Source organism: Mustela nigripes, chromosome 3 (assembly GCF_022355385.1).
Source record: "Mustela nigripes isolate SB6536 chromosome 3, MUSNIG.SB6536, whole genome shotgun sequence".
In the NCBI taxonomy this organism is placed as follows: Eukaryota; Metazoa; Chordata; class Mammalia; order Carnivora; family Mustelidae; genus Mustela; species Mustela nigripes.
The window spans coordinates 89,554,946-89,572,006 of record NC_081559.1 but is presented as its reverse complement, the minus strand read 5'-3'; the positions used below and the strand labels follow the sequence as shown (position 1 = coordinate 89,572,006).

General features: G+C 33.6%; 1 protein-coding gene across 1 annotated transcript in view; it reads right to left on the bottom strand.

Moving 5' to 3' along the window:
• The window catches only part of LRP1B (LDL receptor related protein 1B), a 2,002,169-nt gene that overhangs the window by 69,494 nt on the left and 1,915,614 nt on the right, over positions 1-17,061 (bottom strand). The window contains exons 82-84 of the mRNA XM_059394361.1: positions 16,078-16,251; positions 13,851-13,976; positions 8,656-8,820 (exon numbers count right to left, since the gene is read on the bottom strand). Of these exons, the coding sequence (XP_059250344.1) occupies positions 8,656-8,820; positions 13,851-13,976; positions 16,078-16,251 (465 nt within the window). The remainder of the gene's footprint in view (positions 1-8,655; positions 8,821-13,850; positions 13,977-16,077; positions 16,252-17,061) is intronic.

The following is a 17,061-nucleotide window of genomic DNA, read 5'->3' as shown; positions in this document are numbered from 1 at the left end:
ATTACTCGTGAACATCCTATGAGACAGTGACAGTGTTTATTATTTCTGAGGGGAAGATACCTGCTAGTGAGCATCATTAGTCAGTTCTCTTTTCAAGCAATTTATTTGGAATTCATACTATTTATCAATGTGAACCATGCATCTTACTCTGTTTAATTTGGTACTCATTGAGTGAGTCTGTTCCTTGTAAAGTTTTATCCCTGGTTGTAATGTTTTCTACCTAACTAGTTTTCTATAGTCATTGTTTAGTTCAAACAGTCTGATAAATGCATTGAGTCTAAGTAATATAATTTAATTGACATTTAAACTGCAGAGCATATTTTCAAATGCTGACACTTAATGCTCTATGAAAATAGTGTCTAAAAGTTACACACTCTTTACTCACAACATCTTTACTATTTGAACAAAAACCACATTCTTGTTATTTTATATAGGATAAAAATAATAAACTGAGAGACAAGTCACCATAGCCTCATTCTGTTTGATACTAGGTGGCAATCAGAATGCCCACTGCCTGACCCCTTGCCCCCAAGACCACTCTGTTTTGTGAAATCTGTCTTCACTTCTGATTTAGACTCAAGTAATCAAAGTTTTGAATGCTTAAAAAAATTGCTAGACTTTTTGATGAAGAGATTTGACATTCCACTTTTCTACTTTATATAATGTCTTCCTGGACAGAAAGTGAGTGCCCATTTATATATAATTTTAGTAAGTTGACTATAGCTGTCGAGTTGTCTTAAGTATCATAAAGATTACAGAGAACTATTCAGTAAAGCCTGAAAAAGAAAACGAGGAACTGTGGACCTTAGCAAGCTCCCTCCCAGGTGCTACTTAATATATTCCGACATGTTTCAAATTATAGGTCACAATCTATTTATACTTCTGAAAAGTTCGTTTTCAGCCAGCTTTGTGAAAATGAGACTGAAATATTTTTGTCCTTTCTGTGAATACAAGGAAGCCACCTCAAATCTGAGATTAGCTTAGAAAGCCGTAAGACTTAACTTCAGTGCTGCTTTCACGATGTGGTCCAAATGAACAAGTAACTGATAAAAAAAAGTCCACAGCAGAATTAGAATCTTACTTTCAAACTCTCAAAGGTTTTTTGTGAAGGTGCATGGACTGAGAACATCACCTGGCACTCACTAAGCAGTCAAATATAGACTAATTACCATGATATTGGAAATAATAATAATTATTATTATTTTAAATTCTAATAATTATTATCATTACTTAATGTTTAATTCTCACAGCAATGCATGTTAATTGTGGAACTTGGAAAATACAGACATACAAGGAAAGATCTATTTCCTCACACAGACAATTTATGTATGCATTTTTTCCCATATTGGGCTCATATTGTATAAACAGTTTTATTTCTTGTCCCTTAAAACTTTAAATGTACAATGTGAATTACTTGGATCTTGTGATGTTTCTATTTTTAATTTTTAAGGAGCCTCAAAATTCCATTTTCCACAGTGATTGTACCGATTTACCTTCCCACCAACAGCTCATGAAGGTTCCCTTTCCTCCACATCCTTGTTGACATTTGTTATTTCTTGTCTTTTTGATACTAACCATTCTGACTGGTGTAAGGTCATATCTCATGGTGGTTTTGATTTGCACTTCCCTGGTGATTAGTGATGCAGCATTATTTACAAGAGCCAAGATATGGAAGTAATCTAAGTATCCATTGATAGATAAATGAATAAAAAAGGTGTGATATATATGTGCAATGGAATATTACTCAGTCATAAGAAAGAAGGAGATTTTGTAGTTTTGATGACACAGATGGACCTAGACTATAGATGGACTTAGAGGGTATTATGCTAAGTGAAGTAAATCAGGCCGCTTTATTTTGCCAGGGTGGCTCAGTCAGTTAAGCATTTGCCTTCAGTTCAGGTCATGATCCCAGAATCCTGGGATGGAGCCCTATGTCAGCCTCCCTGCTCAGTGGGGAGATGTTTCTCCCTCTGCTTGCCCCTCCCCCTGGCTCATGCCTCTCTCTCTGTCAAGTAAATAAAATAAAATCTCTTACAAAAAAACAAAAAACAAATTCCATATGCCTCTGTTTATATATGGAATTTGAAAAACAAAACACACAATAAATAATGGACCCACAAATACATAGCAAACTGGTGGCTGCCTGCCACAGGAGAGGCAGTGGGGATGGACAAAATAGATGAAGGGAAGAGGGACATACAGGTTACCAGTTGTGGAAGGAATAAACCACGGGGTGAAAAGTACCAGCGTAGGAAATATCGTCAATGATACTGGACTAGCATCGCATGGTGACAGATGGCAGCTACACTTGTGATGAGCATAGCATAAATTAGAGTTGTCAAATCACTTAATTGTACACCTGAACCTAATGCAACATTGTGTATCAACTATACTTCAGTAAAAATAAGATAGATACAATGTGAATATTTTACTATATTATCATATATTCTACAAATCTGGCTTTATTTGTCATATAACATTGATCTTTTAGGTATGCTTTATCCTACATATTAACTATTTAGCCCTGAACTGCTATGCTATAACTGCTAAGCTATAACTATGCTTTATCCTACATATTAATTATCTCCAATTTTATATTCTAAATAACACTATGTTGAACAACTTTACTTCTAAATATTTTGGCTTTTATCATTATGTAATCCTTAGAATATGTTTCTAAAAATTTCATTATTTTAAGGACACAAAACCTTTTAAACTCTTGCTGAGTATTTCAAAATTGCTTGCTTCATGATATGCACGTGAACATTTTCTTCTGATAGTGATTTAAAGATGCTGGTTTCATCTGTGTGTGACTCGCCTTCTCTTGTACTTCCTCCTCGCCAAACTTCTCCTTCCTCTTTTTCCTCTTTTCTCCTCTTTTTGTATGTTTGTGTGCATATGTGTGTGAGATTCATCTTTTGCCATTTACTCATTTTGCTGTTTTTCCCGCCTACTTGATTTGTGATGGCCATGTATTTTTATGTCACTTATTTGTTAAAATTATATACCCTATTTTATGTTTTCAATTTTATATTTTCAATATAATATTCTCTTAGATCCTTAAAAAGCAAGTAGGACCAAATACCCAACTCTTAGCACTCCCTAAATATAAACAATATTTATGTTAAGGAAGCTAGGACATCAAGATTAATTTCAATTTAAAAAGTTCTAATTTAAATAAAAAGTGAAAGAAAAACAAAGATGGGCAGTTTAAATGCATGTTCACCCTTTATCAAGCTGTTAATTAGGTGATTGTGTACTTCATGTCCTTGGTACAGATGTGACCTGAGGGACATTAGTATTTACATTTTGTCATTAGTCCCATGATGTTTTGAGGGTATCCAAAAGTTCCCAGCTTAACTTGTCTTTGAGCAAACATTTTTAGGGCAGCTATATTTGATCTTATTTAATGGCAGCCATATATGTCACCTTCATATTTGGGACAGTGTCGTGGGCAGAAAGAGCCTGAATTAATAAGAAAGAAAAGACTCACCGTCTACTTATTATTTTAAGGCCCTTCCTAGAGTGCCTGAGTGGCTGTCTTTAAGCTTCTATCTTTGGCTCAAATCACGTTGCCAGGGTCCTGGGATCTGGTCTCTCGTAGGGCTCCCTGCTCAGCAAGAAGCCTGCTTCTCCCTCTCCTTGCTGCACCCTGAACTGCCTTTTCTGTTCTCACTCTCTCTCAAATAAATAAATTAGTTAAATATTTAGAAAAAATAAAAAATAAAGGCCCTTTCTGTTGCAATGAGAAGTAGTGAGAAGAATCCCCCCCCCCACTCCCGCAACCCTCATTGGCGGGCACTTTCCTCTTATTTTAGTTCTGGGGACAAAACCTTTCACTGTCAAAGTTATGGTAATAGAGAGGGTTACAGTGAGAGCTTCTGTGCTCTACTTTCTATATTCATTTAAGACATCCAATACAAATGTATTATCTACTATAAAAAATTGCACCATCACTCCTTTTCCTAGGCAGTCCTTCTGTGTACTTTCAAACTCCCTAAATTCAGAGTGGCCTTCCCTTCTGCACAATTCCAAACTTTATGCATGGCAGTATTTGGGTATATTGTCCCAAATTTATAAACTCTCTCGCTCTATTACTCTAAATCAGCTGTGTAGAAAATCTTATTTCGGGGTGCCTGGGTAGCTCGTGGCTGTCATTAAGCATCTGCCTTTGGCTCAGGTCATGATCCCAGGGTCCTGGGATAGAGCCCCGCATCATGTTCCCTGCTCTGTAGGAAGCCTGCTTCTCCCTCTCCCACTCCCCGTGCTTGTGTTCCCTCTCTTGTTGTGTCTCTCTCTGTCAAATAAATAAATAAAATCTTAAAAAAAAAAAAAAGAAAAAGAAAACCTTGTTTCATTTTGATATGAACATGAAAAGTCTAAATAACAGAACTCTAAGTGTAAGGAAAAGACCAAACAGTATCAATGTACTTTGGAGAATAAATATTTATAAAAGTTAAGATTAATTGTAAATATATATAGTTAATCACATAAATATCCTCATCATAATCATGATGAGAAAAACTCTTCAATTATTCTCAATTTTCTATAATAGAATGATAGAGTAATTCAGTGCTTTACCCTCATTTCCATTATTTTGCCCAAGCAAACTTTATCTTAATATCCTCCTATGAGCAGGTCATAGATATGAAGTACATGTACACCTGTCGATATAATCAATGTCAAACTTCATTTTGCAGTACTTTCCTATATGAATATAGTTCATATATTTTATTTCTAGCTTTCTCTATTATAAAGAAAAAACTTAAGGAATGAAGAAACACTCAATTTTTTAATTATGCCTCTCAGATGTGTGCTTTTAATTAACTGGTGAAATTTCCTTTGTTCAGTTATTACAGTTCTATACAACTGTCATAACTTATAAATTTTAATTAAGGCTGCCCCAGACCCTAGTCATATACTGTCCACATAGGAATTTGCCAAAAGGCTTAACCATAAGTAAACCAACAATGAATAAATCCATGAATTGCCCATGGGGATTTGTTACACAAATTAACATTTGTTTGGAGATAATGAGGTTCTACAGTCTATAATACCAAATAATGTTTTTATAAAACCATATTTTTAAACATAAAAAATGCTTTGTGTATGATTTAATTGGATAGGATATTATTATTAATAATTAGATGCTCTATGACAATAAACTACATGGCCACATAGCAAGTTAAATTCATATAAGGACTCATTTCTATTACTGATTTGAAATATATATATTTTTTCTGAACATGTTATCTATGTAAATCAAGATCTAATTATCTGGGTGCAAAGATAAAATTGATATATTATAGATTTTAAGGATACAGCAAGATCTGGGTAAATGATTTGAACAAAACATTAGAAGTTGTGCTGTATCCACCTATAGTTCAGGATCCATTAACAGAACAGCAAATTCAGTGTTTCATAGAGATTTGTCCTTGTGGATCCATTGCAGATTGAATAGATATTCATGGTTTGGAGTACCAAACTTTTTCCATTTAAATATTTCTGAAGGTAAATAAAAGAAAATTATCTGGTTATAATCTCCAGAATTTTATTATTTTAATGTGAAAATCAACAATCAAATAATAAAATCTTTAAACAACTCATTTGTGCAAGGAAAACTTCTCTCCTAAAGGAAATGGTATCTGTGTTGCTAAAATACAATTACAGGTTGTATCCTTTTACCACATATCCATTCAGTTTTCACTTGCATGGTCCCAGTACTGCAATTTCGCCCACAGCAATAGAATACACTCTACTGTAAGGAGTAGCTTCTCTTAGAATGAAAATATGTAGTAAGACCTAGTGCCTTTTTATTTCAGTCAAGGTGCTGCATAGGTTTTCAGAATTCTATTAAGTATCTAGAAAACCTTAATTTATCAATTAATCATAAGTCAAAAATATCTATAGACATAAAATTATCATATTTAAAGAAAGAGTAATGCTTTTACTACTAGAATGCAAATCAGAAACAGTCTGGTTCCTCTAAACTCCATTGAAAATACTTCCTCATGTGGTTCTTTCAGTTAGCATTATGCTAAACACTTCAAAGAATAGCATAAGCAATAGAAGCAGTGAAAACTCCCAGTAAGACAGAAATTAACAGTGTAAGGGATGTGAAGATCATATGGATTAATTTTCCACTTGACTAAATTTGCATTTATTGTAGTAGAATTAAATCTGCATAAATTTCATTTTAATAGTTGCTCAGTGTCCTTTGCACTGAGTTTTGGAATTTACAAATTATATTTTTATTATGCACTGGGGTTAATTTTTCCCATGGGAACACATTTTAAATATAATAGCACTAAGTAGAAAACTATATTTTAATGTTCACTTATGTACTGTAGCAAACACTTTTTGCAAACAGAGCTATTGCATAAATTAATAAGAATTTCAAGTATACATATACATATATGTATACATATATGTATGTTACATATATACATATAACAAGTACCTTAACACAATACTATCCTGATATTTTCAAAGCATATTGTACACTATATTACAATGCCAATAAAGCAGTTATGATTTTAGATATGAATTATGATGCTATCAGACGTACTGATGGAGTGTATTTATATTTAACTTAAATTTTAAATTTAACCTAATTTAATTTAATTTTCAATAGAAAATGAGGTTTAGCATTAGGCTAACTGTTCAGTTAAAAAGGAACATACAAAGGAATGAAACTGGAGCACTTTCTTATACCATACACAAAAATAAATTCAAAATGGATTAAAGACCTAAATATGAGGGAGGAATCTATAAAAATCCTAGAGGGGAACATACACAGTAACCTATTTGACATTGACCAAAGCAACTTCTTTCTAGATAGGTCTCCTGAGACAGGGGAAACAAAGGCAAAAATAAACTGTTGGGAGTTTATCAAAATTAAAAGCTCTGCACAGTGAAGAAAACAATTGACAAAACTAAAAATAAACCTACGGAATGGGAGAAGATATTTGCAAATGACATATCTGAGAGTTAGTATCCAAACTATATAAAGAACTTATAAAACTCAACATCCAAAAAATAATTCAACTTAAAAATGTGAAGACGTAGATAGACACGTTTCCAAATAAGAGATACAGATGGCCAACATACACGTAAGAATATGCTCAGCATCACTGATTAATAGAAAAATGCAAATCAAAACTACAATATCACCTCACACCTGTCAGAATGGCTAAAATCAACAACATAAGAAACAGCAGGTGTTGTAGAGGATGTAGAGAAAAGGGAACCCTCCTGCACTGTTGGGAGTGCAAACTGGTGCAGCCACTCTAGGAAACAGTATGGAGATTCCTCAGAAAGTTAAAAATAGAACTACCCTATGATCCAGCAGTTGGACTATGAGGTATTTACCCAAAAAAATACAAAATACTAATTTAAAGGGACAGATGCACCCCAATGTTATAGCAGCATTATCTATTAAGAACCAAATTATGGGGGCGCCTGGGTGGCTCAGTGGGTTAAGCCTCTGCCCTCAGCTCAGGTCATGATCTCAGGGTCCTGGGATCAAGCCCCACAAATGGCTCTCTGCTCAGCGGGGAGCCTGCTTCCTCCCTCTCTCTGCCTGCATCTCTGCCTACTTGTGATCTCTGTCTGTCAAATAATAAATAAAATCTTAAAAAAAAAAAAAGAACCAAATTGCGGAAATAGCCTAGATCAAAGAAATAGTGGTATATACATACAATGTAATATAACTAAACTATAAAAAAGAACAAAATCTTGTCATTTGCTACAGCTTGGATAGAGCCAGAGAATATTTTGCTAAGTAAAATAAGTCAGTCAAAACATATACCATATGATTCTATATGTGGAATTTAATAAAACAAATGAGAAAAAGGGGAAAAAGGAGAAAGAGAGAGGCAAGCCAAGAAACAGACTCTTAACTATGGAGAACAAACGGAGAGTCACCAGCTGGGAGGTAGGTAGTGAAGGATTGGTTAATGGTTAATCGGTTAATGATGGGTGTTATATGGAGGTGCTGAATCACTATATTGTACACCTGAATGTTAACTGAAACTTAGATAAACATTTTTTAAAACACTTTACCCTGAAATGTAAAATAAAATTTAAAAAATAAAAAAGAGAAAGATTTTGGAATCAAACATATAAAGCTTATAGAAATGATTTTACTTAATCATTCTTCTTTTTTTTTAAAGGTTTTATTTATTTACTTGACAGACAGAGATCACAAGTAGGCAGAGAGGCAGGCAAAGAGAGAAGAGGAAGCAGGCTCTCTGCTGAGCAGAAAGCCCAGTGCAGGTCTCAATCCCAGGACCCTGCGACCATGACCTGAGCTGAGGGCAGAGGCTTAACCCACTGAGTCACCCAGACACCCCTTTACTTAATCATTCTAAGCCAGTATCAGAATACCTGTAAGCCCTGACCCCTGTTACATGGTGCACAGTCATCTCACGATAATGAGCATTATTACTGTGACATTTTGTGACTTGAACTTCAATATACCGAATTTAGAACAAATACTATTATGTTGAATTAATAATTAAATGTAATTTGTGTTAATCTATTTTTATAAAGACACCGGGAATTAAATTTCTAACTCTAAGTATCCTCTTTATATTTTCACATGTAAGGAAAAAGGCAAATTATTTGGATGCACAATGAAATTCAAATATTTACCCAGAACTGAGGGTATACAGGTTCCTCCATTTTGGCAGTAGTTGCTACAGTGATTGACTTCACATCTGTCTCCTGAGTAACTAGGCCAACAGTGACACCTCAAGTCACCCTTCTCATTTAAAATGCATCTTCCTCCATTTTCACAAGTTAATTTGCATGAATCATCTGGTTATAAGAAGGAATGTACAAATTAGCATGCTTTTCATTAGATGATAGAATAAGAACAACTCACTATATAAAAATCAAATATTCAAATTTTTTATAAAATTCCCCACATAAGTACCTCTAATATAAAAGTAGAAGAAGAAAACTACTATAAATACTATTTGAAAATAGAGAAATAGATTTTAACCGCTGTTAAATGGTGAATACAAATACTGACTTAATTTTTATTCTTCTTTAGGCTTAAAGAGTTGTTAACCATTTCTTGTATTTATTAAGACATTACATAACAAAACCAACTGAAACTTACTAAAAATGAAATGTTTTCTAATCAATACGTTTTTTTTATGATATAAGCAAATATGGCCTAGTTTTAGGACTGTTTGATATTAAACCAAACTGAAATACATAAGATAAATTTATAGTGTGAAGGATATATGCATATAAAGTATATATATAGTATACTTATTAGATATGGAATATTTAATGAATATGGTAATATACTAGATATATATCTATATATATAAATACAGATATAACACACATAATTTATAGTATAGAAAAATATTTCAATGAAAATACATTGATATACATCCTTAGTAACTATGTGTAAACAACTCAAAACTAAAAGTCACATAGGTTTGGTATAAGATATTGATAAAACAGTGTCAGAAATTTTCCATATGTAAAATTTCCATATGGAAAATGACTAGATACCATCTGTTTGCTTAATATATTATGGCTGAGGATAAGAAAAAGATGGTCATTTCTTGGGGTTACAAAATTATTTTTAAAAATATGATGAGTCTTATTTATGATAAGAATTAGTTTGGAATAATTTTTTCAGGTTACTGTTTACACGGTCTTACTCCATTAGAAATACTGCTTTACTTAGGGGAGGACGTGATGCCCAATTGAACACAAATGATTGAGAGTACTGTGAGAAGCATTCTGTTCTGGAATATGCCTTCTACTAAAGCCACACCTCTTTTATAAAGTAAGGTAAAATCAAAACAGCCTGTATTCTTTGTTCAAGATCCATTGGCCCACACATAGCAGAAGTGTTAATATATATCACTGCAAGAATCACAAGAGCACTTTAAAGAGCCTCAGTGCCTTCAAATAAAAAAAAATGACTCAAATATCACATCCACTATGATAAATAGAGACTATTTATGAGCAGTACCAGAAATTCCGAGACTTGCCTCTTTGTAAAGCAAAGAGTTGAATACAGAGGTTGAATTATCAAGAAAGATCTAGAATGGAAATACATACTTCCTTGGTTTAAAATTCAACCAAACATTTCTAATTCGTTCAGCATAGATATCCCTGACTGGAGTTGTGAATGTAAACAGAGAAGATAAATATTTAAGGCATTATGATCATAGTTAAGATTATTGTAGGGGAGTCAATTTTCATCTGGAAATGTTCTCTGTAAACTACATGGATATTCAAAATCTCTACATGTTAGGACATGTGCATTTCTATAATGTGCCTCATTAGGCTCTAGAAATTTTAAAATAGAACCCTGCTTGATGAAATAGAAGTGGAGCTTCAAAACCTAACTGTAATAGTTCTATAATGAAAAAGAAGGCTGCATTTGTCAATAACTAAATCACCCCCAGTAGCCAAGCTCCAGCAATTATAATCAACTATAGGAAAAAGCAGGTGAATACTTCTCCAAGAATGAGTAACATTTGAATTTCAAATTTCTTCCATGAAGATTAAAAATATTCAGTGTCTCATCATTTAACAATAGCAGCTAGAGAAAGGCAAGTAATTACAAAGGGCAGAAAAACTTGGCTACATCAAATGTTAATGTCAGGAAAAAATTAATTGGCATTTATCTACACCAATCAATAATTCTGCAATCTATTTATTTATATTCCTCACCAAGGTGGTCTAAACTGTCTGCTACCAAGGCTCATATGCATAGAGGCCAATGTGAATATTTTTTAACACTCTGATTATTTAAACATAAGATTTATTTTAAATTACAAAATGAACTTTTAGGAGGATTCTGTAACCGTGCCTTTCAATCAAATCTGAAATAGTAAAACTGAAATTTCTTACAAAGTTTAAGGAGGGCACATGATGTGATGTGTACTAGGTGTTATATGCCACTAATGTATCATGGAACATTATATCAAAAACTAATGATGTACTATATGTTGGCTAATTGAATTTAAAACAAAAAACGTTTTAGATCTTGGGTAAGTGTACATTTAGACAAACATGCTTTCTCATTCCAAACATAAAACTATAAAATTTGATGAATTAATACACCAAAATCTATTTCATTTTCTTACTTACTTAATGATAGATTTATCTTAGAGTGCTGTGTGTCTACTTTTTATAAAGCAATGTGCTAGGCATTTTATATATGTCATTTCTGGTCTTTTCAGTGACTCTGGATATGGGTGATTTGGGAGCTATAGAGGCACTGAGGTGGACTATGTGCTGGTGAAGACTGGAGAATGCCTAGGTTCACCTTGGGGGGCCACCATTATTAAGCAATGTAAGACCATCAGCTGAGCCTCTCCATGCTTCAATTTTCTATCTATAAAAACAGGGGCAATGACCATACTATCTTTGGGGATTTGAGGGAATTATATAATAATATATTATTAAATATATTTAAATTAAATATAAACTAAATTAAATTAAATATAATAATACATATACTTAAATTATGCCTTATTCATAAGCCTTCAAAATATTTATTATTACAAGTAGTAGTAATATTCATTGTTAATCTAATTTTATGCAAAAGAAATTAGACTAAGGGATGACAGGGCCAAACACATTAGTTAATTGATAGATCTCGGCCTATACCAAAGCTCTGCCTCAGATCCACCCCAGGCCAACTTCCTCCTGTGTATTTGCTGGATTAATGGATAAATACATCTGGGTTTTAGATACATAATTTATACTAAGAAAGAAGAAAAAAAGGATATTAATGTCTAGTTGTAATGAAAAAAAACAACAAAAACTATAGGCAACTTGACCATAAAAACATCACTACATCTGAGTCAATGGAAAAGTCACATTGGTGGCATTAGTAGACAAGGTCTGTGCAGAATCTTCATCTCTGTCTCAGGGGTCTCTCCCACCCTGCCAATAGTGTAAGTGGACACAGTACACAGGGGCAGGGTGGGGGCGCACCTGTGGAGATCACTGATCACAGGCTTTGAGTGTGTGTGGAACTAATAAAAGCGTGGCACATCTTCTACAGGGAAAGACTGCTATTTTAAACAACCTGTTTCTGAGAGGCTAAGGAGAATATGCGGCCACACATCGCTCACCTACATGACCATGTCAGAGCAGCTAGTGAAAAATGTGCCTAATAACATTTGAAAATGTCCATTTAGTTCTCCCATTTGATCATCACAGCTGAGATCACAGCCACTCTCACTGGAAAGATAATCAATAAAGAGAAAGGGTGCAGTCTAGTACCAGTGACAGCTCCCTTTTCAAGAACTGGCACTAAAGGACTCATCCAAAATACCAATCATGATTCACAATTAGCTCTCTGTTAAGAAATTTCTAACCTTGTCACCCACAACACTGTTTCAGACGTGTTAGAGACTAACTAAAATAAATGACTATTTTCTTTACATGCCTTACTTTCGTGCCTTTTCAGTTCCTCTGTCTCGTGTTCTGATCCTCATGCCCACTTAATCTGAATCCCCTCTGTCTTGGCAGACCTTGTCCTAGGGTCATATTCTATAGAAAATTGTAATCAATTCTCTAATTGGATGATCGCCCGAATTCGGCTAATGGTGTTAGCAGAATGTCTCTTCTGTCTCTTCTCTTATCACTATGCACAAGAATATCTATTGGTGGTTACGTCATTCATTGTATCATCTTTGCAGCCTCTTCTGCCTTGCATATCCAATGCTTAAATAATATATATTAAATGAGGGAACTATGGTACTTTTAGACACCTAGAGCCTTGGAAGGTAAAAGTCTTCAGATTACCTGTAACTCCCAGTAGAGAACAATGAGAAAATGATATGGGAGTGGAGATGCTGACTGAGGGCAAAGACATGGTCTTCATGTGAGGTGTTCATTCTAACAGAGAAAAATACTACAGGTAGGAAGTCCTGCAATGAAGAGATCCTAAGTGTACCGCATTGGAAAAAATGTGATCCTCAAGGGATTTTAGAGCATGGTGTTTTTGTCTGTGTCATAAAATTTAGTAAGTGTGGATTTTCTTTTCACTTAATAGTAATTTGTCTTTCCATTAGAGTTAGTGTCTTGATTATGAGGGAACTTCTCATCAGTCTACCTGGCTAATTGAGAAATGTCTCCTTTTTCTCTTTCTCCTTATACTATTTTCTTAAATGTTTGTTATTTTATTTTGTGATTTTTTTGCTACTTAATACTTATAATAAGCAACTGAAATACTGTTTTACTTTTTTAAATATTTGTTTCAATGTTAATGTACTTCTAAAATATGAGCTCTAAGAATAAAGAAATCTTGTCAGTTTTGTTTCTAAATTAGTTCTTTGTTTCTAAATTACTGCTATGCTTTTCTCATAAGCCCTCAAAATATTTATTCATGTTGGTAGTAGTATGTATTGTGAATTAAATTTTATGCAGAAGAAAGTACAATTTAGTTTCTTATCCTCAGTTTCTAAATTAGCATTTGGGCAAGATAGTTGTTCATCATGAACTTGATGAATGAATAAGTAATTTTAAGATTGGGTTTAAATTTATAAGGAAATGGTGCCCTTAGAAATACCCTTATCTTCACTGATAAAGAGCTATATAAAATTATCTTGATTTGGTGTATGACTTCAAAGTTAATCTAGTGTTAAATGAATAGTAAGTGCTCAGTGCAGCTCTGTGACTATAGAATGAATTGTTAGGAAGTCATCACCAGGGAGAGTAGTTTATGCAGGCATTCAAAAACCAATGATATCAAGGCTACTACATTGATGATTGAGTAGCTAATTCTGTTCAGTTTCAAGAGGGGTGAAAATTTATCATACAAATTAATTCTTTACAGAATAATGACATTTATTTACCTAGTAGGCTGTCATCATTGCAAGTACCATTAATCAAATATTTGCCTTCAGGGCACACACAGGTAGCTCCAAAGGGATTCAGCAAACACAAGAATTCACATACTAAATCCAAGCATGGATTGGGCACTGATTAAAACAAAGAAAACAAAGAAATGCATGACTGTAAGTACCGTAGTTTTCAGAAACATAAAATTCAACAAGGCGAAAGGATACATTAGCAATGTTGAAATCCTAACAATCGCCACTGGGTATATGTTATTTCAGTGTTACCATTCTCCTTTATAGGTAAGAGAAATTCTTATCCACTACCCATCATTAACAGGTAATTTACCCTGATTTACACTTCCCACAAGAGAGAAGGAATTATTCAAACATATATTTTGTCATTCTTTCATCTGACTTATTTTTGCTAAAAGAGATGGTCTGAGATATCCAAGTAGATTTTGGGTTTATGTTAAGAAAAAAAAAAAAGGTAAAGCCAACTGAAGGGTTTGGGGGACCTACTCCTCATTTTAGGCAGTTTCAGAACTGTTGAACAGACAGAAACAACTTCCTCCTTGTATTTACAAAGGATTAAAATTCATCTGTATTTGTTCAAAACACAAACAAGGGAGAGGATTCTTTTCCTCTAAAAACCAGAGATAACATGGTTTCCTTTCCATCAGGTTGCAGTTTGTGTACATGTAAATGTCTGCCACATTTATTTTTGTCTAAATTTCTCTCCAATTAGCATCCTCTGCAGTCATAACTGTTCCATGGCTCTCCTTAGAGAATCTGTCATTAGAATGAAACAGAAATGACACCTAACTAGTGAAATGATGACTGTGAGAATGGCTTTGACTCAGTTAAAACCATTACTCAAATACCTATTCTATCCAGGGCAAAGCCTTATTTACTTATGTAGTTTTTATGAAGGTGGTAATATTTGACTCTGAATCAGGGGCACCTGGGTGGCTCAGTTGGTTAAGCAGCTGCCTTCAATTCAGGTCATGATCTCGGGGTCCTGGGATAGAGCCCCACATCAGGCCCCCTGCTCAGCGGGAAGCCTACTTCTCCCTCTCCCACTCTCCCTTCTTGTTCTCTTTTCTCTCTGTCAAACAAATAAATAAAATCTTTAAAAAAAGAGAGAAAGAAAGAAAGAAAGAAAGAAAGAAAGAAAGAAAGAAAGAAACAGGAAAAGGGAAAGAATGAATGACAACTAGAGGATGATACCATGTCCTCATACTAACCCTGGAACTAAAAATGTCAGATCATTGGTAAAGAGCAACAAAAGTTTGGATAGGATTTCAGGAAGTTCTTAGGGGACTATCTTTCGTTTTAATCTGTTTCCAAAACTGATTTGGACAAATATCAATTGTTACCTTGCCATATAATTACACCAAATGGGGTTAAGTTTCTTTTTATTTGCAGCAAAAATTTATCAATAAATCTTAAAGTTTCTTGAAGTTGAAACTCATACATAAAGACAGATCATTAGAATTTCAGACACACTATTTTTTACTTTATTCTTCAATATTTTTGATAATTGTGTTTGAAACCGGTTTTTCAAGATAACTGCATCAATGATTTATTCCTTTCTAGAATGAAAGTACAATAAAAAATAAACAGAGAAAATATAACCCTTGAAAACAGCACTCCTCAGTTGTGTTTATTCATTTATCTATTTAATTAAGTTTTAAACATTTTGTTTCTTTATTATTTGACAGAGAGAGACAGAGAGGGAATTCAAACAGGGGAAGCAGTAGAGGGAGAAGAAGGCTTCCCCCTGAGCAGGGAGCCCAAAGTAGGACTCCATGTGGGGCTCGATTTGGGGCTGGATCCCAGGATGCTTGGATCATGATCCAAGCCAAAGGCAGATGCTTAATGACTGACCCACCCAGGCACCCCCTCCTCAGTTGCTTTTAAAGATGGAATGTTGATGCTATGATTGTTCCTTATTAACAGTAACAAGAGTCAAAATGGCTAATGATGAATTTCAATACCTGCATGGTTAATGTATAAAGTCAGAGGTTTTATTGAAAAACAGAATGGTATTTTTTTTTATATAGCCAAGGAAACACAATCAAATGCAAAATAAAATTTTGTATGATTTACATCTTGACTTTGGTGATTAAAAAGTCTTATAATATCAACATTAAAGTTTCTTAGCTCAAAGGATTAAGATACTGAAATAGTTAAATATTTTAAGATACTGTCTTTTGTCGAAAACAATAAAAAATATACTTACAGTCTAGTTGTTTATAGCGATGAGATATCAAAACACCTTTTGTCTTATCAATATCTAAAGCTAGGTATTCTACTGAACCATGGCCAAACTTTTGTACTCGAAATACACCGTTTTTAGGTCCTGCTCCATATATATAATCTTCAAAGACATCAATCCTGTGTGGATGTAACAAGCCTAGAATTTTTAAAAGGTGGAGTTATAAAAGTTGCAATGGAAATAAGTGCTTGGACTTAAAACCAAGTTTATTCAAGATCCTGTAGAAAATTTTACTACTGTTGTTTAAAAAAAATCTTTCAGAATTATAATATTTTAATATTAGCTGTAAAGTTGTTAGAATTAATTTCTTTGCAGTAGGAATATGTGAAATCCTAAACATATCACTCACAACATGAAAAACATTTCCATCATCACTTTAACCATCTGTGCCACCACAAAGCATTTGCTGGGGGTTTACTGTATACAGAGTGATCTGCTGTACAGTTTGCAGACAAAAGAAAAGCTATAGGTTAGCCTTATCCATTGCATACAGAAAGACAGTTCACAAAATTCTAAATTTGTTCTAGATCAAATTAATGAACAAATTAGATGGCCTGACTGACCAAAAATAGAGAAAAAAAGACATTACCATTGTTTTAGAAATGGGTTAAAGAAAACAAACTAGCAAATGGTAATGATGCCTATGACTAGTTTGGCTAACAATAAGAGAGGCTATCATTTTGTACGTTTTAAGAAATGACTTATTTTAAGAGATTTTTATGATAGAAATAATTAATCTAACCTTTGACACTGAAATGTATAACATGCAAAAAGACATTTATAGTTTAGTTCTTATCTAGAGGTTGTAAAACATAAAGTTCTTTTTAAAAAATATATGTTTCTTCAGTGCACTTAAGCTGAAACAGGTTAACTTTACAGTGATCAGTTATAGCAATGTGTAACTTTTTTCTTTCTTTTTTTTTTTTTTTTTTTTTTTTTTTTTTTTTT